At 35.3% G+C, this 27475-nt stretch overlaps 1 protein-coding gene across 1 annotated transcript; it reads right to left on the bottom strand.

The window, feature by feature from the left end:
• Positions 1 to 1264: 1264 nt before the first annotated feature.
• On the bottom strand, positions 1265 to 27096 carry LOC115632846 (probable E3 ubiquitin-protein ligase bre1). Its single transcript, XM_030530103.1, has 3 exons — positions 27090 to 27096; positions 26721 to 26759; positions 1265 to 1659 (listed from the first exon to the last, which is right to left on the bottom strand). The coding sequence occupies exons 1-3, from the start codon at positions 27094 to 27096 to the stop codon at positions 1265 to 1267; spliced, it is 441 nt and encodes a 146-aa protein (XP_030385963.1).
• Positions 27097 to 27475: the final 379 nt, after the last annotated feature.

The following is a 27475-nucleotide window of genomic DNA, read 5'->3' as shown; positions in this document are numbered from 1 at the left end:
TATATGTGGCATAAATATATTCTTGGTAGGAATATCTACTTGAAAATCAAGTGTGGTTGTAGTCTTAGATCTATACCGGTTCAAAGACCAGGTGATGAATTATTCACTCAGAGCCGCAACTCTTTTGCAATTAAGATTGATGAAGAAATAAAGGATATAATTGTCCGATTTGCATTTATCGAATTTTAGATAAAAACGTTTTAAGATCTGTAAATTGTTACCCATTTTTATACTCTGTACATGAAATGTACAGAAGTATATTAGGTTTGCGGGAGCTGAAAAATGTAACAGGCAGAAGGAGGCGTGGCAGACCCCACAAAGTATATATATTCTTGATCAGCATGACGAGACGAGTCGATCTAGCCCTGTCTGTCTGCCTGTCCGTCTGTCCGTCTGTCAGTCTGTCCGTCTGTCCGTCCGTATGAACACCTGGATCTCAGAGACTATAAGAGATAGAGACACCAAATTTTGCACAAAGATGCGTTATGTGTATATTCTATACGAGTTTGTTTTATTTTTTTGATTTTCCCCCCCACTTCCCCCCTATGGGGGTTTTCCCGATTTTCCATTCGTATAATCGCCTATATCTCGGAGACTATAAGACATAGGAACACCAAATTTTAGTCCCAGATGCCTTATGTGAATACGCAGAAAATGTATATTTTGGAATTCCCCTCCCTCCCCCCTCTACCATGCAAATCGTAACTCCCGTAATTCTTGGAATTTCAAACTAAAATTTTGCAAATACCCCCAGTTGGTTATTATGTGTCCGTATGCCAAATTCCATTATGATAGACCGATTTAACAAGAAGTTATAGCCATAAATATATTTGCTGATGCAGCGCTGCTGCAGCGCTGCTCAAGCGCTGCCCGCGGCTGTTGTTGATGTTGCTGTTTGGTTGACTGCGAAAATGCTTATACAGACACGAATAGATGCGCATAGGCATACATACACTCACACAGACGCAATTGCTATGTAAATGTTCAATTATACACCCTTTACGTGAGTTCGAATACCGAGAGAGGTAAAATCGATCAAATTTTTTTTGTTTATTTTCTTAATTTTTTTTAATTTCTATATTTATTCTAAGCATATGTACAGAGTATTTCAAAGTCGGGACACCCGACTTTAGCTTTTTTACTTGTTTACAATCGTTAATTAAAGTATTTTTCGGGAGAATAGTTTTGGACGAGCACAGAAATATTTCTTTATTTAATTTTGATATTTTTTTGCATTTGCATTGCTTTTTCATAAAAATATTATTCACTCACCGTTATTATGAGTTAGAAACGCATTCTCAGCTTCTGATGACGATGAACCCTGTTGCTCGTTATTGGCGTTAGACGATGATGACGATGTGGAAAAATCGTATGGATGAGTTAAACTGTTGCTTACTGCGGCAGAGGCAGCCAATGCTTTATAAAGGTGTGCAGCGCGTTGTTGTGTCTGTTGCTGTTGTTGTTGCTGCTGTTGCTGCTGCTGTTGCTGTTGCTGTAATGCCTGTGGCGGTGTATAGGGATTGTTGTATATGTTGCGCGTGTCAGTGGTTGGTTGTTGTTGCTGCTGCTGCTGCTGCTGCTGTAGGTTATATTGCTGCTGCTGCTGCTGAAGCGTGTTATTGCCGCTCAGACCATTCACCGGAAAATGGCGTGATTTTGCTGCAAGTGTAGAAAAATGGAGACGAAACGCATGAGAGACCGTCGCTACTTTAAAGTTATGGGGGAAAACAAACAAACAAATTGGTGGAAAAAAAGTTCCCATAAAAATTGTGCTCAACTTTTTGTCACGTCATGACAGCTGCCTGTGTGGCGTCTCCCCACACAGCCCCCACTCACTAACCCAACTCCACACTTGCTTAATTGCATGCATTGAAATATGCAAATGTTTATTGCAAGGGTAAGTGTGTGTGTGTGTGTTTGTGTGTTTGTGGGCTTCAATTAAAGCATTTTCACTGTCATTCACGCTGAAAGTTTTTTGTGTGAGTCTGAGGTTTTGTACTTTTGCTTCGTTACTTGCCACCTATTGTTGCTGTTCACATATGAATTATGCATAACAGCAGCGACAGAAACAACAACAACAACAACAATGCTAACGTTGAAAAAGGCAACTGTATATATGAACATATATGTGTGTATATATATATTCCTTCCATTGGCGGAAATGATGTTGACGCGGAAGCTGTGATAATGAAGCTGCAAAATGTCTCTAACGTGTTGTTGCCCTAAAAAGTATGCTAACCCTTTCAATTTGCCTCTGTTTTGAGTGTAAGTAAGCATGTGTGTGTGTGCGTGTGCGTTAGGCGCGTGTGGCAAGTAGCTGTTGTTGTTCTTGCTTTTGCATATTAATTATGCATGTTTTGGTGTGAAGGCATCAACACATTGTTTGAATTTTAAGCAACAGCCGCCCTACCCTGCCTTCCAACCTCCCTCCCAGTCAGCCGTTCAGGACTTGCTCTCATTTTTTGTCCCTCTTTTTTGCTGTTGACTTTACTGTTGGGCTGGCAGCTGAGTTGTGAGCACCAACGTTGGCTGCCGACTGTGTAAATATTAAGTGTGAAAGATAACGAGCTAATAACTCTGTTAATTTCTGGTGTTTTCCTGTGCTAGTGTGCGTGCGCGTGTTATTTGGCTTATTAGCATTAGTTAAACAAGTTGCCATTATGTGCATGGATGCTTCATGAACTTGAATGTGAATGAGTTAAGTTTCAGAATTTCCATAGAAACTTATACCCTGCCGAATAATAAAAAGATAACCAATATTTGTACATGTATTTTAAAATGTTAGGCTCGATATTTAAATGCTTTCTTGACCGTGATAATTTTTTTTTCTTTTCAAATTATTAAAATTTATTCATTCCACAATTATATAAAAAGCTTCTATATCTTTTCGAAGAAATTTTTAGTTTTTTTTTTTTTACAGCAAATAATAAAGAGATAACCAATATTTGTAAATGTATTTTAAAATGTTAGGCTCGATATTTAAATGCTTTCTTGATCGTGATAATTTTTTTTCTTCTCAAATTATTAAAATGTTTTCATTCCACAATTATATAATACTCTTCAATATATCTTCGAATATGCCGTGACCTTACGAAATTTCTGTTTAGAATAACTAATTTGTTTGGAGAATCTGTAAATATAATTATTTATGGTTTTATACAAGTATATTACCTAAATGTCAAATGAACAACTTTTCTCTTTCTTTTTATTTCTAAAGAGTTTGTAAAAAATTGTTATGAGCTCAAAATAAAGTACATAACACATCATTTTTGCAATATTCTAGGGAAACAAAGAAAATTAATTGATACCTTACAAACGCCATTCGTTCTACTTTAATTTTCGACTCCACGTGCCAACGAAATATACTTGTATATACATACAAGATGTATATACTATACGTAAGATTTACTACATGGTTTTTACTCGTATATACAAAAATACGTATGTTCCTTTCTTCTTTTTCTAAATTACATACTTTTATCTATTCGTTTCCCATTTTTTTAACCTCTGAGGTCAGTTATGCGCAAGATTCGAAAATCAATGTCAATTTCTTTGCACATCATGGGCCATAAAATCATTTGGCCTGACACACGCGTCGCGATTTAAAAACCAATGTCAATAAATATTCACTAGAATGAATCTATTGACAAATCCATGAGCACACACACACTTACATATACACAGAACATGGCTTTATGACAAGGCAGGCCAAAAAGCCAGCCAGCTAGCCAGCCAACCAGCCAAGCAACCGACCGACCAACGAACTCGTTGACGACGCGGAAACAGGCTCAGTGTCTAAATGTCAATAAAAAACACATTTTTGAGCCAGGACGAAGTTCAAATATATTTGTTGTGCGCATTGCCAAGTGAGGCGCGCGTCGTTTAGTGACAAAATAATGGCGCCAAATCGCATAATTCGTGATGCGGGGGCGGCTGGGCGGCTGGAGTCAGAGATCAGAGCAAAACGGAAACCCAAAAGGGGTTACGCAACAACAGCATCAACAATAACTTTTAAAGCGGTTCGACGGCAAATTGCCTGATTTACTAGACGCTTGGGGGCAGCAGCAACAACAACAACCAAATTAGCAAGAAGAAAACATAAAGCATGCTTTCGGGCATACAACTATGTTGCATACACACACACACACACATACACATGTGTTAAACAAACAAGAGAAAGCTAACTTTATGCAACAAAAACAAAATAAATATAAAAATGCTTTGGCAATAAAATTTGCGTAAATAGTCCAATTTGCATTGAATGTTGCCCTTATTTATGTGTGAGGAAATGTGTGTGCGTGTGTGTGTGTGTGTGTGTGTGTGTGTGTGTGACTTTAGGTTGGGGGCGCCACAATCAGACAACTTGGGCTGCCGAAACCGGAACCAAAAATGAATCACACTTGCCTTTTGTTATGCCTGGCAATTTGTTGTTCTTGTTATGGTTTTTTTTTGCATACTTCGGGTTATCGTTGTTGTTGTTGTTGCTGCTGCTGCCGCTAGTGAAGTGTAAATTTGGCAAATTTTGTTGAAAGCAAAATAAATAAAAATAGCCCTACTAAATGGGCCCATTTTCTTTTGCTCTTTCGTTATTTTAAATTATCAACGCGCCACATTTTGAAGGACAAATGGCGCATAATTTATATTTGTAAATGGCTTCTGATAGTGCGTTGGGGCTTTTGGGGAACCTTTTATCGTTGGGCAAGATAAGATGGGCGATGAGCATGAGTATGCTCTAATGTGTTGTAAAAAGTTAAAGACAGCTAGAAAAAACCCTCAACTGAAAATGCATAAATAATAAGAAATAACAAAATGTTGACATGTTTAGACGTACATTTTTTCAACACTGTCTCGCAAAAGGGAAGATACTTATAAATACAGAGAAATACAATAAAGGGTGACAACATTCTCCACTTTCATTCAGATCCACAGTTTTCTTAAAATAATCCATTTAATTCAATTTAATGCAATTTAAAGCTCTGACTTTTAAAATAATCGTTTGCCAATCTGTCGGATATTGGTGTAGATAGAAGAGCGGAATAGAGTGAGCGCTCGGAATGGTCGCATTGAAATAAAAATAAAAATTAATAAATAAATAATAAAAATAAAATACAAATGAAGTAGAACTAATCTGCAAATAAAATGCAACAATAATGTATAAAAAGAAACAAAAACAAAATGAATATTTATCAATTGATTAGGAACGATTGAGTTCCTTATTAGAATATATGCATTCACTGGAATAATAATTTACATACTAGTCGACTGAAATAGTCTGAGCTGAAATAATTCCTAAACGAAGATATTCAATTAGATCACAAAAGGCCGGACACCAATTAATTGAATTTGAAATTGTTGTGGGTAAGATAACTGGGTTACAAAAATATTGCTTTTATAATTTTTTTATTTATTTATTTAATGCTAGCTTAAAGTTAAAACTTACAGCTAACAGGGTTTGAATAGCTATGACTACCAGGATCTTTAGCTATTACAATTAATGAAAGAATATGTACAAGTAATATTGCTTTTATAAAATAACTACTGCCATATGAGCAATAAATAGCTTATCAAGTATACTGTGCATCATTACATCAATTCCGTATACTGAATTATTCGTTTTGTAAATGGATGAATGTTAATAACACGAGCCAATTAAGTCTTCATTGTTTTCGGTAAAAAAAAAAACTTTTACCAGACGTAAGTCGTTGAAACTTTTACAACTCAAAGCGGCAATCGACCCAACTCGATTCCCAATTAACAGGCAGGGAATAACAACAGATTACACAATAAAGCAATACAAGTGCACACAATAGAAAAGTCTTCATAACATGTACAATTTAAGTGCAACTTTAATAATTTGTTTAATTTCATTAATTAAACGACAGACGATTGATGGCCATAAAACAGAAAGCAAACACACGCTATCGATTGGCGTCCGCAGCGTTTCAACTCTCGGTTGCCGGTAATGAAGCCAATGGCAGGTAATGTTTACAAAACCCAACGGCAATATTGTCTCATTAGCCATTCAAATAAGGTGATACAACATTTTGATTTTCACACGCACACAATCACATCTAATGGCTAATTACAAGCACTTGATAAAGTGTTGCTTTAGTGGGCATATGTGGATTTATATATACTTGTATGCAGTATATATATAGCATAATGTCTGGCATGCGGTCAAGTGTAATTATTTTTTTATAAATTTAAATTGATGTAATTAAGTCGAATTTCAAAATTTAAACGCTTTGTACCTTTTTGCTTCAAACAAATTTAAACGTTTTTTATGTTAATTAAATAATGACCACTGTGCCTTTTTATACCCACTCCACTACTGGCATAGGATTATTTTGTGCATGACCTCAATAAGTTGAACAATTCTTGTTGTTTTCTGAAAAAAGATGTAATTTTCAGGTTTTTGTCAATGTACACTTGTTTAGAGGAAAGGATTTTAGACTTATTTTTGCGATTGAAGAAACTGAATTTGTCGCTTGGATCTATCTTTCATGAATGCTTGCATGCTTTAATTATTATATTTTTAGTTTTTGACTTATGTTTATTTATTATTATTATTTCCTAGTGCGTCAAGAAAAAAATGCTTATAAATTGTAGGAATGGGTGCTGGTAGGAACACCCCTAATCACTTACAATAATCAAGCAGTGATTGAATAGCGAAATAGTGATAAGTAATCGATAATCGATAGTAACGAAGAGCAGGGAAGTTAGAGGTCCATTGATATTGACCAGCCAAAGCAGGAGGACGCTTAGTGAAATTTGAAATTAAGCGGACATTTGTGAAACATTGTTAATTATTATAAACCAAAGTAACCGAACAAATTTGAATGAACTTAATTGATCTAACAAAATTAATGTACTAGTCACAAGAAACATACAATTTTCATTAAACAAATTTAAGACGGTTTGATTAACCTATTTTATAAAATTGGAGTTAAATATAAAAGACTTTTTTTTATATTTTATGTTTTTTCCTTAATTGCTATGCACAACTAATTTTCTTTAAATATTGACGTTGAGTCGAATAGCATGAATAAAGAATTGCCGTTAAGAACAACCCAGCTTATACCATATATTGTTTACAACATTAGTTTTTGAGCAGGCACCAAAACGTAGTTTTTCATATAAGTAGCCCGGTTCTCTGGCATATATAATTTGATGCATCATAATTAAGTTACGTGAACAATTTTTAAAGCTTCTTCTATATTTCAACTGCTTAAATGTCGACGTGTTATGAAAACTGAACGATTTCATAGTAGTACTTTTTTTGTCCTTCAGGTACAAGGTTTACAAAATTAGAGTTTCTAACAACATTATTTCGATCTTGTTGGAATACTTTTATCAGTTGATATATCATATATAAATTATTTAATAAAAGCAACAAAAAAATGGTACATCAATTATCCATTTCACAGATAGAATAGACAGTAAATGAACCCATTTCGATAGCTTTTCTTCAAATTTCTTTCGCTATGCACTTGTGATTGAGCGCCCAGGCTCTATATCAGGCATATGTTCAAGAGTGGTGCCAAAAGCGTAGAGAAACAATATGTCCAGCAGTGAAGCCTGTAAATGGTGACATGCTGCACAAAAGCCTGCAGTAGCTTGCGGCAGCCACACAGCCAATGATAAAATGGGTTACTTATCACACACAGCAGCACACAGGAGGAAGCAAGAGAGCCCGGACGATGTCCTTTACAAAGCCGCGACACGCTGCTGCACTTATCAGCGTGTTATCTCTCGTACATGTGCTCAGCAAACCGCGAAATGGAATCCATAGATCAACCGAGCGCAGCAGTAGAAAAAAATCAAAAAAAAAAAAAAAAGAGAGAAGAGAAAAATCAACTCGCATTGATAAATTAAAAGCGGCCCAAATGTTTGCAATTGCTTTGACATGTTTGACAACAATGGGCATTCGCGACCGACGACCGGCGACCGAGGGCCGAGAGGCTGAAAGGCTGGGATGCTGAGAGCCTGTCGACTTAAGCCGCTGACAAATGCGATTTTCTATAGAAACTGAAAAACCAGAACGAACGTAACGAGCCGCAGTTACAACCCTTAAGGCTAGAGCTCGACATTTGCATTGATTTCAATTAATTTTCCCCAGGTTGCTGTTGTTGTTGTTGAGGCTGATGCTGATTCTGATGCTGTTGTTATTGCTCTACCGGCCGTTGTCCTATCCGTTGTTGTAGATTGCGTGATTGTAATTGATATTTGTGTGTTGGTTATGGGCTGGTGGTTGCCTCAAGTCAAGTGGTTTGGGCCTCAACCCGATATCCGCGTCAATGTAAATTTCTAACATGCATTAGAGATGAGCACAGGGATACTGCCATTTGGCAAAAACAACAACAACAACTACTACTACTACTACTACTCTGCTCTTCAGCTTGAGCTGAACTGCGAGTCTAAGCCGTTCGGCATTGTCGCATCGGTAGTATGCCGTATGCCGCATGCCATGGAATTATTCAGGCAGCTAACAGCATTCAGCTGTGCGAATTTTAGACAACGCTTCATCCTAGAGGGTGACAACCAACTGTCATTGGCAGCTCTGTCGACTCAGCCGGCTGTTTAGAAGCACACGGCAAGGTGTTGATGCTGGGACACCCCACACAGCCTTTTACGGTTTGTCTTGGCGGATTTGTTTGGATGAGTCAACGCGCTTTGCTTTTAGTTTTGTGAATTTCAAATGCGAGGACATCTGTTCGAGTATCTGATGCTAATGCGTTTTGTATGCCCTGGTACTTGAATCAGTTAGAAGGTGGGAGGGACCTGTGAGTGGGGCTTAAAGAAATCACATGGCATTATCAACAAGTTCGCAAAGACAATGCCCAAGAGGCGATTTCGTGTGACGAGCCATGCAGATCAGTAGTTTGTAAGGCCAAAGTTCTAGAAATTCAAATAATTAATTTGGTTGCCTGCTTTAATATGTTGAGACAATAATTTGACTGCAGATTATTAATATATATTATATTTAATTCATTTTATAATATTAAATAGCCAATTAAAAATTTGATTTACATTTCCTATATTAAATTTTTATCTTATAAAGTAAAGTACACCTAATTCTGTTCGTTTTTATACGGTAGATTGGTTCCAGAAAAGGTCGTGTAAAAAAACCGTGTAAAAAAAGACATGCTGATCAAAGGAACGTTTTGCAGTTCATCTATCAAGGATATGACTTTTTTAGAGTTAATAATAAATCGCTAAAGTCTACATAATTCAGCTCACAGCTTACAATAAATTATTAATGTTTTTTGTAGTTTGTCCTAGCTTTCATAATACAAGTATTTCATTAAATTTTTCATTTACATTTTGTAACCCTAATCATCAATGAAATTAATATTAAGTTGTTATTGGGTTATAGGAATATACACAGAAATAAATATTATCAATATATTCTGTTTAGTTCTAATTCACTTTTAAATTAGTTTTTATTGAAGTGTGCGAAACAGAAAGATAGTGTCCTTTAAGTGGCATTTTTTGTTAAAAACTGCACAGCCACACCTACAGTAGGCAACTAATTAACAACAGCTTTCGTTAAACACACCCCCCGCGATTAGAGACAAACCCCAATTATCAAAGAGCGCCATAAGCAAAACTCATAAATTACAGAAGGTGCTAAAAACCACATACAAAAATGTTACAATTTTTTCCTCAGGCCATAAAAATAATGACACATTTCCCACAACGCAGCGCCGCAGGCGGATGGACACAGTTCAGTCATTTCGAGTCATCATCGAGAAATCGGCACATAAAAGCCCTGTCCAATGGACAGCAGTGGCAACTTCTCATCGCAATCCCAACCAATGCCCTCTCCACCAACAGCAGCGACATCGTCATCAACATCATCAGCATCAGCATTAGAGGCAGCGCCTTTAGAGGCGCTGTGGGCGATGTTTTTGTAACAATCGACACCCGACGCGTTAAACACACACGAAATGATTGCCAGGACCAGAGACAAAGGCTGAATCATATGCAGGGAGGATGGAATAGGGTGCTTGGGCGTTCTGGGTTTGCTGCTGTGCATGGCCCCTGGCGTTTTTGGTTTTGACCACAGCCCGCTGCTCAACGGCTCACCAGCTCACCAGCTCAACGGGGTGTTGACAATTCAAACGCAATATAATTGCGACTGCCAACTGAAAAGGTGTACATACATACACACATGCATACGTAGATATATAGTAAACGAGTGTGAGAGAGCGTGCATGTGTGTGAGAGTATGCCGAATGACGTGTGCGCCTCGTTATTTCGTGTTTGACACAATGTCAACTTTGTAATAAGTTTTGCTTGCGACGAGCGGATTCACATAAAAAATTGAGTACAGTAAAGCCACATTATATGGCACTCTTCGACTTGGCATAAATTAAAGAAAAAGGGATTAAACCTAATTCAGACGTTGCGGCATTTTGACATACCTTTCCAGCAAATTCATATGATTTCCCATTTTAATATTGATCTCATGTTCGAAATATTAGGCAGACTTGTACTTTAAACATATGCGATGTAAATACATAAAAGTTAAAAGTTTTTAAAATTTAAATTCCAGCACAAAAACACAAACTTTCAAGAGCACTTGTTAGATAGAAATAAAAGATTGTTATTATGAATTATGTAATTACTATGTATTATTCAAAAAAAAAAAAAAAAAAAAAATGATTGATTGGGTAAAATTGGATTCCTCGAAATTAACTTAAACTGTAAAATGGTAAAATCATGAAAATTGCATAAAATTAAAGCATTTACTTCTCCAAGTTTATGGCTGTTCAAAAACTTAACCGCAATATATATTGCCTTTTACAAAAAATAAAATAATTGTATTGCCTTTTTATTATAATTATGACAGATCAAGTGTTTAACTGCAATAAATATCGCTTTTTACCGGAAATAAAATAATTATATTGCCTTTTTATTACATTAGAGCTTTAAAAAGCATTTTTTGGACCAAAAAAAAACGACGTATTATATTTATTCAGTTATGGCTGATCTGCAATAAGTATTTCCTTTTATAATAAGTACTGTACCTTTTAATATTTTTTTTATTTTTTATATATGCATATAAAAATTTGGGACTTTGCAGTTTCCATATTATAACTTATTTTTTTGGAGCCTTTGGATCTTAAAAAAACTCCATTTTAGATGTTCGTCTTTTACGAAAACGGTAATTTAAGAGTTTAATTAGTTAAGCGGACATTTATTAATACGCTTTTATGTTTTATATTTTCTTTATATTCTACAGACTGTGGCTTGAATTTGTAAGAATTTGGATTTTTCAAAAAATGTACGCTATTCATTAAAGAATGTATTTTTTGAAGTTATTTATCACAATAGTATTGCCTGCCTGTTTATGAAAATGTCTTTATAGGATAGTTGGACTGTATATATATACTTGTAGTATTGATAGCACACGAGCATTTTTGCTTTGATCTCGCGCTCAGACCTCAGTGTTAGCGTTTGTGGTGGTGAATGGCAGAGCTGCGTAGTTTTGCACCCCGCCGCACGGCCAGACGACGCCGTTTTAATGAACCCTCCATGCCGACTTTGTCGTCCTTTTCTTTACCATTTTTTGCATAGCAGCCCTTGTGCCTGATTTTTGATCCTGTTACATTCGTTTGTTCATTGTTCTCGCCGTCATCATTTGCTTTTGATTTCAGGCTTTTTCGGGTGTTTATTATTAGCCGGCTGCCTGGCAAACACATCCGCCGTCATTCACAGGCCCATATAGTCAGCCGATCTCGTGCTGCTGCTGCTGCTGCTTCTGCTGTTTTGTTCCATTGTTCGGCACTCCTCAATGTTAGTTTAATGAGTTGAATATGTCAAATGTCTCCCCTGGCACAAGGCATGGAAATAACATTTTTATATTTTTTTTGTGTCTTTTTGACTGACACGGGCACGGAAATGCGGTCATTAGCACTGAAAATTACGCAAAATATTTGGTGAACGGCATCTACGCATTTGAAGTAGTTGAGCATACGCATCATTAAATTGTTGTCTGGTCTCCAAAGAGGATTTCAGGTGTTGGAAATGTGTTGGAAATGGACTTAGCTTTACGGCTAAGGATATGGCAATTTAATTAAAGAAAAACGGGAGAAAGTAAGATTTAAACTACATAAAAATGTATATAAAAGTCTGCCTATAAATATTTTGAATTATAGATTTTATGTGCATTTTTCTATAATCTAAATTGTTATTTTTAAAAATTGAATCACAATGAAATTTCATATTGATTTTTTTTTAGTTTGTGAAAAAACAAACACAAGAATTTATGTGCACGTTTTCAATCTAATTCTCTGTTAATTTAATTTAATAATATGAATTTCAAACTGTATTTGAACGTGTGTCCTCAAAACACCAAGTTTATTCCTGCGTTCTGATTACAACATTTTCTAACGCTGCCAATTGAAAATGATGTGTGAAATTTATAATTTTTAAAAGTTAGGTGAGGTAAAATAGTTTAATAGAGTTATGAAATCTCCAAGGGTACAGGTTACGATTTTGGAATGCAAAATATAACTTCGTTTTAATTTATTTATTACGCCTACAAATGAAGCTGCTTAAGTCTCTTGAGCACTGATAGAATGGGAATAGATCTTATCATTCTTTATCCCGTTTTTGTTTAAAATGGCGAGCTAACATTTTTTTGAGAACGTTTACTTTTACCCAGCTATTCATCCAAATCATTGTCCCACGACTTGTGAACTCTAGTTCAGCAAAAGCATTTATTCTTGAAAGTTAATTGACTTTAGCCACTCCTCTAAAGCCTTTCTTGCAAATATATAAGTATATTATCTCTTTTTTCTTTTTATTTTGAAGGAACTAAAATTGAAACAGAATCCAATAATATTGAAGTAACTAAATCAATTCCAAATATAACCAAATTATTGAATAAATCGTATGGCAATAGAATGTATATATATTTATATGGTATTTACTAAATATCGTATTGACATACACGAGCATTGTGAGATGAGAGCAAAACTTAATCAAAACATAAAACATGCTTCCTATTAACACAATGAAAAGCCGATATAGAATGACAGAGGAAACGAGCTCCGTGGCCGAACCGGCGCGGCCAATAAATCAGATTTATTGGTTTTCAAAACAGATTTTCGGCACAAAACACCAAACCACAGTGCGAGTAAATCGAAATGAATGCAATTTTTTTCCAAGAGCCCTATCGTTGCCATGGCGGTTGAGCACTTTTGGCCATATGGCCAGATGCGAGCTATGCGGGCAAATCCATCAGAAGTGCGGCCAACGGCGATGGCAGCGATGATGACAAAAAGCGTGGAAGGATTAAGCGGCGCTCGGGCAGGTTTAATACGACGTTTGGGACAATAAAGGTTCATCGAGCAGGACGACCAGGATGCAGCAACGGCAATTTGTCGCTCGTTTAGTTGAGTTGTGCGACAAAAATAGAAAAATAGCACAGATAATGAAAAAAACAACAACAAAAAACCCCCATTGGACAACTGAGTGAGTCGGACGGACAGACAGACATAGATAGAACGAGAGGAAGCTACTGAGAATGGTCGACGATGATGCTGCCGGAGGGTAAACCGCTCGGTCGTGGTCCGGCCACGTCCAGCGACGAGCACTGTAATCCGACGATTAATTAAGTTTATGAAAAGTTCGCGCAATTTTCGCCAAGTTGTTTATGCTAAATAACAATAAATATAAATATAATATCCGACGTTGCCTTTTGGCAAAACAATCACACTTATTACTGACAAAATACTCCAGGGAATCAAGTCATCAGCAGCGGCAAACAGCCATAGAAACAACAACCATGGGCATAAGAACAAACTCATCATCATTGCTCTCTCCCTTTGAAAAAAAAAGAAGGAAAACGAAGAAAACACCTGGCGGAAAGTCGCTTAACAAGCTCAGAGCTCCCTTGGGCTAAATGCCAGAAAAGCTACAGAAATAAAAATAAAGCGAAAAAAGTTCAGGGCGCACAATTCATGAAAATTCATTTAGGCAAAGTTTTCCAGGAGACACAAAAGTTGCCAGGAAAATGCCAATGCGCGTGAAAATTTAGAATGCTTAACAAATTTTTACTTCCATTCGTAATGAAGTTTGAAGGCGACTAAGGGTTGCTCTGCCTATCGGCCCTCAACCCCCACAGCCACTCACTCACATTGCCATTTGATTGAATTGGATTTTGGTTTTGTCATTGAGTTTGTTGTTTTTAGAAATTGGATGTTGGCCTTTCTGGCTTGTGATGCCAACAAATGTGTTAATTATGTGTGTTGTTTGATTGTTGTTAATTGACTGAGTAAATATTTATCCCTGCTTACAGTTGGGCTATTCGACTCAACCGAGATACGTGCAAACACAAATCGAGAATGAAAAGGAAAATGATCGCCATTTTGATGCAACATTAATAGGATAACTTTTTCTGGAGCTTTCTTGTCTGGATTTTGCAAACTATAAAACAAAGTGTAACCAAATCTATAAAAACTGGGGATTCCCGAGGACTTCCAGTATGTTTGATCAGCTTGTGGGGTGAAGGACACACAGGTCTAACCTATCTAACCAGCGAACAATGTCGAAAGAAGTTCCTCTATATCTTTTATTGGGGTTTCATTCATTGTTATACTTTCAACTATACCTTCAAATGTAAAAATATCAATGAAGTGAATACAAGAGTTTTATTAAAATCATTTATGGTGGTGTTTATGAAGAAAACACAGATCAAATGGTAAAATTTCCAAGAAAAGCGTAAAGTTTTTATAATTATTCGTATATTAAATAATATTCACAGAACAATAAATTAGTATCAAAAAGTAAATTAGAAAGCATTATGAGAAAAAGACGCCATTTGTACAAATATACATATGTAAGAGCCTCAAAGAAAAAAATTTAAAATCAAGTACTTCCGCCTTTCTCATGTATATTATTATTCCCTTTTGCAGGTAGTTACAATACTATCTTGTTTATACAATCTATTTTAATTTATTGTAAAGCTGTTCGTAAGACCCTGTCTGAGGGTCGACTAAACCAGACCCAATTATGTGGGCTTCGAATAGTTTTCAAACGTGTTACACTAACTACTGGCTACCAACCTTTTCATGGCTTTCGTACTTCTCTGCTAATTCCAAAGTTTTCGCAAAATGAGGCACTGTTTATATCAAATTGCACACCAGAACTGACTAATCACGTAAATTCACATGCAAATTGGTGTAAAAAATAACCACACACCCCTATCTAAAACAGATGTGTGTCGGTCCGGTACCATAAACAGCACAATCAAGTCATGCCTAGGGCCACGCCACCTCAGCTTTGTTATCGCAGCAACCCTCAGATCAACAATATAAAAAGCCATGTCACTTTCTCATATCAATTAGTAACAAGCGAATGCACTTGATTCATTAGCGTGATAATTACAACCAGCAAGCAGAAAAAGGACGACAACGAGCCTCGCGCGCCATTTGATGAGAGCCAGAGACACGCTTACGAACAAAGTTTCCCACGCGTCGTTGCAAAAAAATAATAAATAAATAAAAAACAGAAAAAGCTAAAATACTTTGTCATGATGAAGACAAAAATCATGACAACGTTGGAAACGTGGAAAGCGAAAGTGACTAATCGAAGCTAAAAAGAAAGCACATAAGTGAGCAAATAAATAATTTGTGACAGAAAGACTTAATGAAGTATTTAAGATCAATTTTTGTATTGGAAGAGAGAAATGAAGCTTAAGTGTATATAATGTATATGTATTCTTAAATTCAAAGTGCTTCTAAAATTTAAATGTATTAATAATAATGTATACTTTTTAATTCAGCTACAAATTTACGTCTTTTTATTCAACGCTACAGTAATTTATTAAAAAGCAGGCTACTCTCCTACATATATAATGTTTAAGGAAAATTGTCTATATTATCTTAGGTGGCTTATGCAAATTATATTAGATTAAATTATTATTATTATAGGTGCAACGAAAGAAATTACAAATTAATGAAAAATTGCAAAATGTTTTCTTGTTATTTTCTAACTATTATAGTTATTATAGTTATAATAAACATATACATAATTATATTCATTATTATATACATTTATTAATTACAATTATAATATTTTTTTCATTGAGTTATTTAAGTCACTTATTTAAAAAGGATATTTTCTGTTTAAAGATTAATCGAATATATTTTAGGCTATATTGATTGTCATTAAATTTTTCCTACAATAATTGATTAGATAACTTGGCAAATATATAATGCACATATTTAATTTCTGATTAATTTTACTGCTTGAATGTGTATGTTCATTCGCAAAATATATTTTCAAACGTGAACATTGTTTGCTGTAGACCTAAATCGTAAAACAAAGAGTAAAGCCTTAACCTCTTTAAAGAGCCACAAAATTATCCTTCATAGTGCACAATGGTGCATAGGACTCGGTCTGTTGTCAAGACAATTGATTTCATCTGTCGTCTAGGTTGTAACGTGCATCTGTTCCCTCCAACCCGCTTCATAGACACTTCACTCGCGGGGCAACCCTCTGTTCGTTGTCTGTCTAGCGCACCACGCACCACGCACACACACACACTCACACACACACACACACACACACAAAACTACAGACACACACACGCTCACACACGACCCGGTTATCACCTTTTGATTTTCGTTTTGGAGTTCGCAACGCATTGATTTAGAATTGTGGCAAATTATACCTTTCGATCGACCTGTAATTGTAGCCCTGAGCTACCCACCCCTAAATATTGCCGAACCACCGAAATTTGTCGTGTTTGCGCTTTGTGTGTGCACTAATTGCAATTGTCTGTTGCGGGGCTTAGGATCCTGAGCATATATTTGCTAAGCAGATTGGTTGACAGGCGCGTTTTTGTGCAGCGTACATGTTGAGCATTCCAAATGGGAATGTAATATTGCAATAGTCCAAATAAAGGGGCATACTCGTACTATATATGCCATACGCATTGACAAATGAAGAGACTAGAATCCAAATAGACAGATGTTCGTTTATCAAAAAGGATATTTTTCTCTTCATTGTACTCGTTTTGATTTGAGAAAAATCAAACAAAAAGTAAGGTTCATTTATAGAATCAGAAATAATTCGATTGATATCTTAAGTAAAATATATATTGCACTGGCTTTAACTATGTTTGGAAATCTAGGAACTTAAATGGGGCTTATTTTAGGCAGCTAATTTTCTTAATCACCTTTTCATACAAGTATATTAATTAGCTTTTACGGACTTGAGCAAAAACAAACAAAAAGTAAGGTTCATTTATAGAATCAGAAATAATTCGACTGATATCTTAATGAAAATATATATTGCACCGGCATCAACTAGGTTTGGAAATCTAGAAACTTAAAATTAAATGGGTTTTCTTTGAAGCACCTAATTTTCTTAATCACCTTTTCATATATTAACAAGCTTTTACAGACTTGAGAAAAATGAAATATAAAGTAGTCATAGAATTATAAATCAAATAAAAAGTAAGGTTCATTCATAGAATTGTAAATTTAAGTTCAGAAATAATTCGATTGATAACTAATTGAAAATATATATTGCAGTGGCATTAACTAGGTTTGGAAATCTAAAAACTTAATGTTAAATGGGTCTTCTTTTAAGCAGCTAGTTTTCCTAATCACCTTTTCATATATTAACTAGCTTTTACTGACCCATATTCCTACTAAGCTTCAGAATGGGAATTGCCCAGCTGAGAACGAAAAGCCAAGGTATAATTGAAAAATAATTATCAAAAAACAATTTCCCCCCAAGCAAGTAGACTTTCCCACTCAATGTTTAATTTCCTATCAATTTATGCTAGAAATCGAGGTCGTCGTCGTCTATAATATGACGTGAGCTGATAACAGTGAGCGGCAGCATGCAAAAGTGAAGTATTGAGCCCAAAGCTAAAAGCCAATTTGCCAGCAGCAGGACAGCGAGGACGGCTACGAAGACGATAATGATGTATTGGTGAGCTGCCACCGCACAGTGGAGTTATGTGTGCTACACACACATCCACACAGACACGAGCAGGCGAACGCATTCAAGTTCATTTGAAGAGCTCACCCAAAACGCCGCTTATTAGATGAAGCCTCCGCATGTGCCGCCTCCAGTGGCAAGCAGTCAAGTCAAGTGGCAGACGCATATCAATGGACGACAACGATGACGATGGCAAACAGCAACGAGCAGAGAGAAAAAAGATTTCGCTTCAAGTGTCAATCAGTGCCAACGCAGCCACACACACACATACACACACGCCCTTACATAGGTATGTATATGTGATATAGTCTGCAGCAAGCTAATCGATTTATGTTGTAATATTCAAAAAGTTTCCCATAAGGACGACAACGAGCGCCAAGCTACAAGCGACGACCTAATCCACTGACACTCCCTCGTGTGCCATCGTTGCTATAATTTCTGTCCCCTCCTCGGCATATCCCTCACCCAGCTTCAGCAATGAACTGGAGCCACGTGTTTGGTCCTGATTTGATGCACCCTGTATGTGGGAGCCATGTGTGCTGCTGGCCCTGGCCCTGGTGCTGGTGGTGTCGTTGTCTGTTTATCTGCCTTCGTTTGTCGCATTAAAATTGAATAAAAAATCAATCTCAATTCTAGCATAATTTGATTCCTGCTTTTGATTATATATAGGACACCAATGTGTGTGTGTAGGTGTGTTAGAGGCAGAGTTGGGGCTTTGGCTTGGAAATGAGGTTCAAAGGTTCAGAGAACACCAGGTCACAGAATTTGTAGAAGTAAATACAAATTTTTATTGCGGAGATTACGATTTATGTGCTATGCTCTTCAAAAAGAAATGCAAAAAAGATTTAGGGAAATATGCAAAATATTTCAAAATACAAAAATAAACTGCACAATTTGTTCTATTAATTTATTCACAATAGAGTTAACTTCTATACGAATGCAGAAAATTCCGGAATTTATTTGACAGCTTTGATTCATTTCTGATTATTTGGCACGATGTTCTTGTGATAGCGTTTCTAGTTTCTAGCATTAATATTAAGAATACTATGTTTGCATTAAAATTCAATCAACACAATGCAATGAGATGTAAAAATCCAATTTAAAGTTAAAATAAAAATATTTTGTCAATTAAAATTCAGCTTCAGTGACTTTCCAAATAATTAAAGGTTTGCAAAGCTCTTTGGAAAATGTCCTAAAATGCGAGATTTCGCCAACGTTTTTGGATACAAATTGTTTTTCTTGCCAAATCTACAAATGATAATATTTAAAAACAATCAAAGTAAGATATCTGAGAAAAAAATTCCTAATATTTTAAAATACTTATTACACTTAATATTTGAAATGCCTATTCGACTTCTTTGTATTTAACGGTTAAATAAGCAAACTTTTATTAATAAATCATAAAACATTTTTATAAAGAACCTGTATTTATATGTCGCATATTTTTTCATGGGTGCAGGTTTAATAATTAAAAAATAAAAAAAATGCAATACATATTTTCCACATTTATTTGATTTTTTTAATTTAATATGAGTGCAAGGTGAAAGTAAATTCATTTTACTTTGGCGTCAGCCTTACTTTTTTTTACTTTTTATAACTGCAGTTCCAACCAATGCATATATGTATATCTTACTTGGGCTTAGCACCAAATCCGCTTGAACCAGCAGCTCAAGAAGTTTTATCCCCAGAGCTTACTCGATGTCCTCACACGCTCTCATGTGTGAAGCGAAGAAAGGAAGAGGAGCCAAGAAAGGAAGATACTGCATTTATTCCAATGCATTTAATAAAGTGTTTATTTCTGTTACAACAAATTTGCTAGCTCAATGCAATGGCAAGTATGTAGAATAAAAGTATATATTGTGGATGAAAAACGAAACCTGTGCACGACACAAAGGAAAATTGCTTTTCCGCTACGCACACAGTCCGCAAATATCTCGCACGCTTCGTGGCAGCGGAAATATGTGGCCAACGCATCCGTAAAATGGAGACACATCGTAGGATGGTTGGGCGTTCAGGGCGGCTGTACGTTTTGCCAAACCAGTCATAGATTGCTGGCTATAGAGTTGTGTCGATTAGAACTAGTTCCGTCAGATGAAGAACATTTTAGAAATTTGAATTTGTTTTTTTGCAAAATTATTTTGGAAATTATCAAGAGAGCTGGACTATGTTTTCCAAAATTGTTAACAGTTGGAAAGATGGAATCGGTTTTATAAATAAATAATGTAAGCAGAACTTATAAAAAAGAGAATAGAATTCGAATATAGGCAAATACAAGTATTTGTCCAACTTAGTGGGGCATAATTTACCAATATTTTTATTCGTTACTATTTTTTATTAAAATGGTTCGAACGAAATTTGTCTAAATGATCTAGTTCCGAAAAATAAATCAGTTATTTAAAAACATGCCCAGGATATATAAAAAGAAACCTAACTACATATACTGTTTTTGTTGGATGCTTTTCATATGAAGCACGGTTGCATTCCCTAACAGTTTTCGATTATTTTCAGTTTCTGGTTGCATTTGGCAAACTTTGGCAACTTTTGCCGAACTAGCATAGTTTTATTTTAGCCCGCCCTGCTACACTTCACTAAATTTTACTTTTCTTTTCTATTTGTCTTTGTGCCCGGGTGGAGCCTTTGAGGTAGAATGGGAGGTGGGGTGTGGGTTCTTCGTTGGTTACGCTTGGCATTCTGTTTGAGTGGCACATTATTTGATGATGCTTTTCGCGATTTTTTCGCACTTGAGTGCTTGATTTTTATTAGTTGAATTCTTTTCGTTGCGAAAGTTTTTGCCTTGCTAGTCCGCCCTCCTATTTTCTTTGTTGCTATTTCGCCGGTTGTTGTCTTCCTTCAGTTTGTTTTCAATGCCGCCGCACGTAGAGTTACTTTTTGTAAAGTTTTCGCAGTGCAAACAAAGATTTTGAAATATGGTGGCTGGTAAAGTATCTGTTAGATAGTATTTCGCCTTTTTGTGATTTTTTGTTAGCTTTTTTGTGGCTGGCACTATATCATTTTGGCTTTGGGCTTTAGGTTACATTATAAATAAAGTTGGTTAAGAAACAAATCAATTTCCATTTCTTACAATAGAATTGAAGAAAATGCTTGCATTTCGAATATTTCACATTAAATGATTTTACATTTGTTTGACAGTATTTAAAGTGTAAAATACACTTAAGTTTAGTACAAATGAATCAATAAGAGTTTGTTTTGTGGGGAACAGAATTAAATTGAGAGAATTAATTAGCAGATTAATTTGATTAGTTTGGTAATAGAACAAACTATAGCAGCGATATAATATATATATATAGACTATAAATTAAACATCTGAAGGTGTTTTTACTTTAATGAAACTACTTTCCTTTGGTTCCTTTACTTTGGTTCAGAAAAAACTACATTTATTTCTGATTGCACTTTTTAAATCGAATTTTGTTTCGTTTTCGTAAACGTGGTTATATTATTTATAAGTTTATCGTAAAGCTGTCGAATTGTATTAACAAAACAAATAATAAATTAATATTTTAATTCTTTTTTTTTTAAATTGTTGCTATTAAAAATATATAATAAAAATTTATTTAAGAAAGTTTTCTTTTCGGCTCTTTAAAAAGTATAATCTTTTACAATAAACTGTTGTGGTTCATTAACAAGTATATATAAATATCAATGGCTGCTCATTGATAATCGATTGCCAGACAATATATCTCAAAATCTTATCCGACACTTAAAGCCGCAAATGCCATGACATGGAACGAAATACAAACGCGAAAAGCGCAAAAATCTTGATGAAAAATGCCGATGGAAGACAAACGAACGAACGAACGAACGAACGAGCGAACGGAAATGAAAGTCAATTTGAATACATTACCAATTCTAATTACGATTTTCAAGTACAATAAAGAAGGCGACGAACAAAATGTAACAGTGAGAAAAAAGACAAATACGACGGCATGAATAAAATAATATTGGTTGGATTTTAGGGACAGCAACAACAGCGAGAGGGAGCAGGAGCAGGAGAAGGTGCTGTCAGAACCACCAGGCATTCAAATTGGAATTTCAAAAACCGAATAGACAACTATGTGGGAGAGGGGGAATGGGGACACTGGGCACTGAGACTGAGACCAAAACCGAGGGGACAGCCGTTCGCTGACCAAAGATTAGCCGCTGACGCGACCATAAAAGTTCCATGGAAATGGGAAGCTGTGAATTTTCACAGCCAGTGACAGCGAATGGCGGCGACGTCCTACAACGTATTTGAATAAATTTTTTCGGCGGCGTCTGCAAGTGGAAAATGAATCAATGAGATGAGTTGGTGGGTGGTGGATGGTGGTTGTGGAGATGGCTGTAGTTGTTGGGGCTGCCTGCTTTTCATTTTATTAAAAATTCAAATACTTTGCTTATCGCTTTAGACGCAGCTTAAGCCATACGAGCCACGCCACCTGCCAGAGACCGATCCACCAGCCACCCTCAGTCTGCCACTTGACTTTTTACCCGCAACAACTTTCGCTATGAGCTTATTATGCAGCTTGAATTTTTTTTTCCATCTTTCCTTATGCCGACGTCTGCAGAAATTTCCATGGCCAAGGTTCGGTAGCAATTTCATATGCCCCTCTCTCCCCTTCCCGTCTCTCTCCTCACAAACAAGCAGCAGTGGCCGCAAAAAAAAATTAGAAATGAAAATTAAGTAAATATTATAATATGTTGCCACCTGCCCGCCCCCTTCACATAGCCAGGCCGGGGCAGGCACTTCATTCCACTTTGGGTTTGCTTGGCAAATAAATGATAAGCATTACATTTGATATTCATTATTTGATAACATATAATAAGGAACGAAAATAAAACGGCACCGGAAATGAAAATGAAAATGTGGCGGTGGCGGTGGCGGTGGCGGCTGCATGTGAGATGCGAAATGTTTTCTATGTCTATGTGGCGGTATCCAGAAGCCAGACAAGTTGTTGGATTAAATGTTTATTTAAGTGAAATATGTTAAATGTTATGATATGTGCGGATGATATGACTGCCGCCCTGTTGCTAGCTGGTTATTGTTGTTCCCGTTGTTGTTGGCTTATGATTTATGATGCATGTATTAAGGTCGTATTGCTAATGGCTTCGGGGAAGGGGAGTCTGGTGTTAGCCTAAGCCGTGACTTGCCATAGAGGCCATATGGAGGTGTAGAAAGTTGAATGAGTTTGTCTTTAGTAAGGGAAAGGAAGTTTAGGTAAGTTTTTTTTTTTTAAATAACTTAAATTTGAACTCTTAAGGTCGGGAAAAAGTTTTAAAGCTGTACACTGAAAGTCTAGTTGAGAGATTCATATTTATTTTAATTAGTATTTTTTTTACATGCTATCAAATGAATGCTCTTTGAACACAAATTTTGAAAGCAAATGTGATAATTGGTTTTATTTTCTTAAATTATCAACAAATTTTCGATTTCTTATTCTTATTTTTGGTTGTTTCTTTGAAATTAGTTTTATTAAAAGCAATACAGATTTGTATTGTTAATTTTTATTGTAATACAACAATTAAGCAAGGTGAAGAAATTTTAAAAGACCGAGAGTACTTTCAATTATATTTTCAGCTGTTTTCTAAAAACATTTCCTTATTCCTTGTTTTATATTTTAAGTAAAGGAATTACACGCAATCAAAAAAAAGTCAAAGGCAAGTTTTACATAAAAATCTTGTTTCTTTAATTTATTGACCTAAATTTTTTCATTGATTCACATATTGACAAAGCACCTAAATATTGTACTATTATCTCTTTTTATTACTGATACTAATTTATAATTATATTGTTACTGAATAACATTGGCTTTCTGCTTATTTCATTGAATCACATATTGACAAAGCATCTAAAAATTGAACTATTATCTCTTTTTATTACTGCTACTAATTTATAATTATTTTTTTTACTGAATAACATTGGCTTTCTCCTTATTTCTAATTTGACTTTAAAAACCAACACCAACAAAATTTAAACATTTTCGTTCGTACAAAAATTTAAATTTTTTTGTTTTTTTTTTTAGTTTCTATCAACTTTTTATACTATTCAGTGTCTATTTACATCAATGTATCACATTAGTGTGCCAGACTAATCCATTTAAAAGATCGGACAAAAGGCTTCATATGAGTGCTGATACGCTAGCAGTTCAATAGCCTAAAAGCAGGCAACGTTTTCGTTTGCCAGCTGTAGTGCAGACAAAGCGCGAACATGGCATCAATAAAAAATATATTAAATGGCGCTACAGACAATTTGTTGCATTCAGGTTAAGGAACATACTTATTTTCCAAATAAACTTGCAACAAACCAAACAAAAAATAAAAAAAATAAATATTTATAAAAATTAAAATGAATACGTAAATACAAAACACAGAGAAAATACATTAAAAAAGCAAAATTAAATTGTGAAAATTGAAACCCAATATTAATCCACATAATCCAAATATACTTTATTTAATTTTCTAAACTATCTTTTTTTTTCTATCTGCTGCTGGTATTCTTAAAACACAACTAAATTTAAAATGTCTTTACTATTTTTCGAATAGAACTTGAACTCTGAGCGAGCTACATCGTTACCTAAACAAAGGAAAATGATTTACACAACTAAAAAAAAGCCACATGCAGCAAGGACAACACCAACAAGTCAATACGACAAAGGCACTGGCAGAGGCAGCAGAAGAGGCAGAGCCATCGACAAGCCAAGGCCAGGCCAGAGCCACCAGTGGTGGCGCACTTAAGTTTATTGGATTTCAAGTGATGTGCTTGCTTCTGTTGCTGCCGGAAAACTCAAAGCCAAGTAAGTAAAAATATTGGTGTAAAATTGTGGCTGTACACATATAGCACACACAAACACACAAACACACACACACACACTCACACACAGAGTGGTAACTCTTCAGTTAAAGGCTAAATTCAAGAGGCATTCACAGGTGGGCCATGGACGATGACGGGATAGAGGACGCGTGTGTGCGTTGAGCGTGAAATTATGAGCGGCAGCAACAGCAACAACAACAAAAACAACAATCAGGTGGAACGACATCAACGACAAGCTTAAGATGCTTAAAACAAGCCATTGGCGAGGGGTAGGAAAAGTGAAAGTGTCAAGGATGTGGCCCGCCCAACCAACGTCTCATAGTCAAATTAAATTGCACACTAAAACAGCGCCAGGCGGCGCTAAAGTAAAAGGATAATGTGCACATAAAAACATTTTTAATGAAATCGAGACGACTACCGACAGCGTCGACAACATCCTCGACGACAGCTACGACGTCGAAAAATGTAACAAGTGAGTTTTAAATTAAACGCTGCCAGCAATTGTTTATGGGCCGAGGGGCAGGTGTTGTGCGGGTGACTGCACGTTGAGGTGTTTGCCTCGCTTTGTACATTTTCAACTCGTCTTTTTATACTCTTTCTCTAATGAAACTTGGACTCAGGAGTATATCAGTTGCCTCCTCAAGCATATAACTGGTAAAAATTCCACAGAAATATGCTCCAAATCAATGGATTGAAATATATGAAGTGTATGTAGAGATTTCTAATTTATTACAAGGATCATAATATTTAAAATTTGTATTACCTCGAACTGTTTTAATTTTAAATTTTGATTAAATAATGCAAGATGCGTTTAAATAATAATTTATGCATATGATCAATAAAAGAAGTTCAACCAATCGCGCCATAAAAATGACTGTGTGGTCAAATTCATATTGCGAACTTTTTATTTTATGGGGGCAACGGACCCTTCGCATAAAACCTTGCATGTGATTGTTGTAGGTTTGAAAAAGTGTTGATCAATTATTTGTTTCTAGTTTGTATAGTAAATAATAATAAATAAATCAAAGCTTTGAAGAAAAACAATTTCGAAAGGGAATACCTCTTGTAGGGATCGATAGCTTCTCAAACTAAATGGTTAAATGGTATTTTTACACTTGGACCGATCCTTCGACTGCTTTTTCTTATATTTATTACGGATCATTCCTATTAGTTTCGGATAGTTTTTTCACAAAAACAAATTCACTATTTTTTTTAAATTTATTTTTATTTATTTAGTTTTATTTCTTTCTTTTTATTTATTTATTTATTTTTATTTATTTTATAAGTTTTTAGTGTATCTACAAATTCGTCCACGCACAATTACAGCCTTTTCTCTATCTTTTTCTCTGCCCTTACTAAACATTTTCTCGGCTGAGCATTAATTTCATATCCCGCTTAAAATTTTAATTAATTTTCAGCTTGATTGCGTTTTAAAGAGCAGCAAGAAACGGCTCTTGGTTTATGCCTTAACCGAGCAATTGCTGGGAAGGGGTTGAGGTTAGGTTTGTGGGTGGTTGGTGGTTCTGTACGCCTCTAAATTTATAGTTATTGTGGCAAAAGTGTGGCATCGTTCCCAGCATTGCTCTTTGACTTTGAAAATTTCGTTTGGTCGCTTTGTGAAATGCTCAAAAGTTGTTGGCAGATAATATTGCATAAAGTATATACATACATACAAAGTATATACATGTTTTAATATTCATTGAGGTGTTTAGTGGTATTTTAATTAATTTTTAATTTGCGGATGGCATTTTATGTGCGAACATAGAAATTTTGATTTGCCATAAAAAAGGGTTGGAAATTACAAAATGCCTTTAGATGCTTGAAGACGACGACTTTGTTCAGTGATGAAAATATTTATTGTACTTCAATTGAGCTTTGATTCAAGAGTGTTTCTTATGTTATTCAATTTGAATTTAAAAAAAGTATTTTAATTGTTAGTATTGCTCACCTTTAGTAGTATGCCTATCCAAATTTGGATCTTTCAGGCCTGCAAAGAAAACGCCAATGAAATAAATGATTAATACAAGTACATTAAATTCTGGATAAAATGACTCTATTAGTAGTAGTATTATCTAGTATTATCAACATTTTCTTTTATATATATATGTACTAGAACTAATCAAGGTTTCCAAATTTAATTACATTCCAACGTGCTACCTTTTCTTACATTACCAATGTGTGTATATACATAAGTTTAATGCGGCAATTAATCTCTGTCAGCTGAAGGCAACCTATGCACATATTGCAGCCAAAGGAAATTTGTGTGTCTAGCCGACATTGAGCGAAGGAACTGAACAGCACACATTGCATTGCTCACAGGCCATGGGAACTATCAAATGTTAATCTTAATTAATTGCTACTAATTACAACAAAGTTGGTGAAAGGGACGTGTTACTGTGTCTGTACTGTTTTCCATTTATGTCAGATCCTGAAGGGACCTTAAAATAATAAATGCTTAATAAGTTTTTATTTAAGTTTTTTGTTTATTAAATGATATAATAAATACATATTTTGTATGTGTTTTAATGTAATAATAGTCTGTGATCTGGGATGCAAATTTTGATATTTTGTTATTAATAAAATATAGTTTAAATACATCTTATATTGCTGATATTTTTTTTTTTTTGAGCCTTCGGAAATGAAATCAACGGCTTTCTTTCTTCACAAATCACAACATTTTCAGAGTTTTTGGAATTATAGTGA

The sequence above is a fragment of the Scaptodrosophila lebanonensis genome, unplaced genomic scaffold (genome assembly GCF_003285725.1).
Source record: "Scaptodrosophila lebanonensis strain 11010-0011.00,11010-0021.00 unplaced genomic scaffold, SlebRS2 tig00001415-arrow-pilon, whole genome shotgun sequence".
NCBI classification, from domain to species: domain Eukaryota; kingdom Metazoa; phylum Arthropoda; class Insecta; order Diptera; family Drosophilidae; genus Scaptodrosophila; species Scaptodrosophila lebanonensis.
Note: the sequence above shows the minus strand (reverse complement) of the source record. Positions and strands in the feature narration are given on the sequence as shown.

What these genes read in the sequence shown, in the direction of transcription:
- LOC115632846 (XM_030530103.1), bottom strand. An exon ending in GGATAGGCATACTACTAAAG is followed by an intron (nt 1,660 to 26,720) that starts GTGAGCAATACT and finishes CTACACTTGCAG; the next exon opens with CAAAATCACGCCATTTTCCG.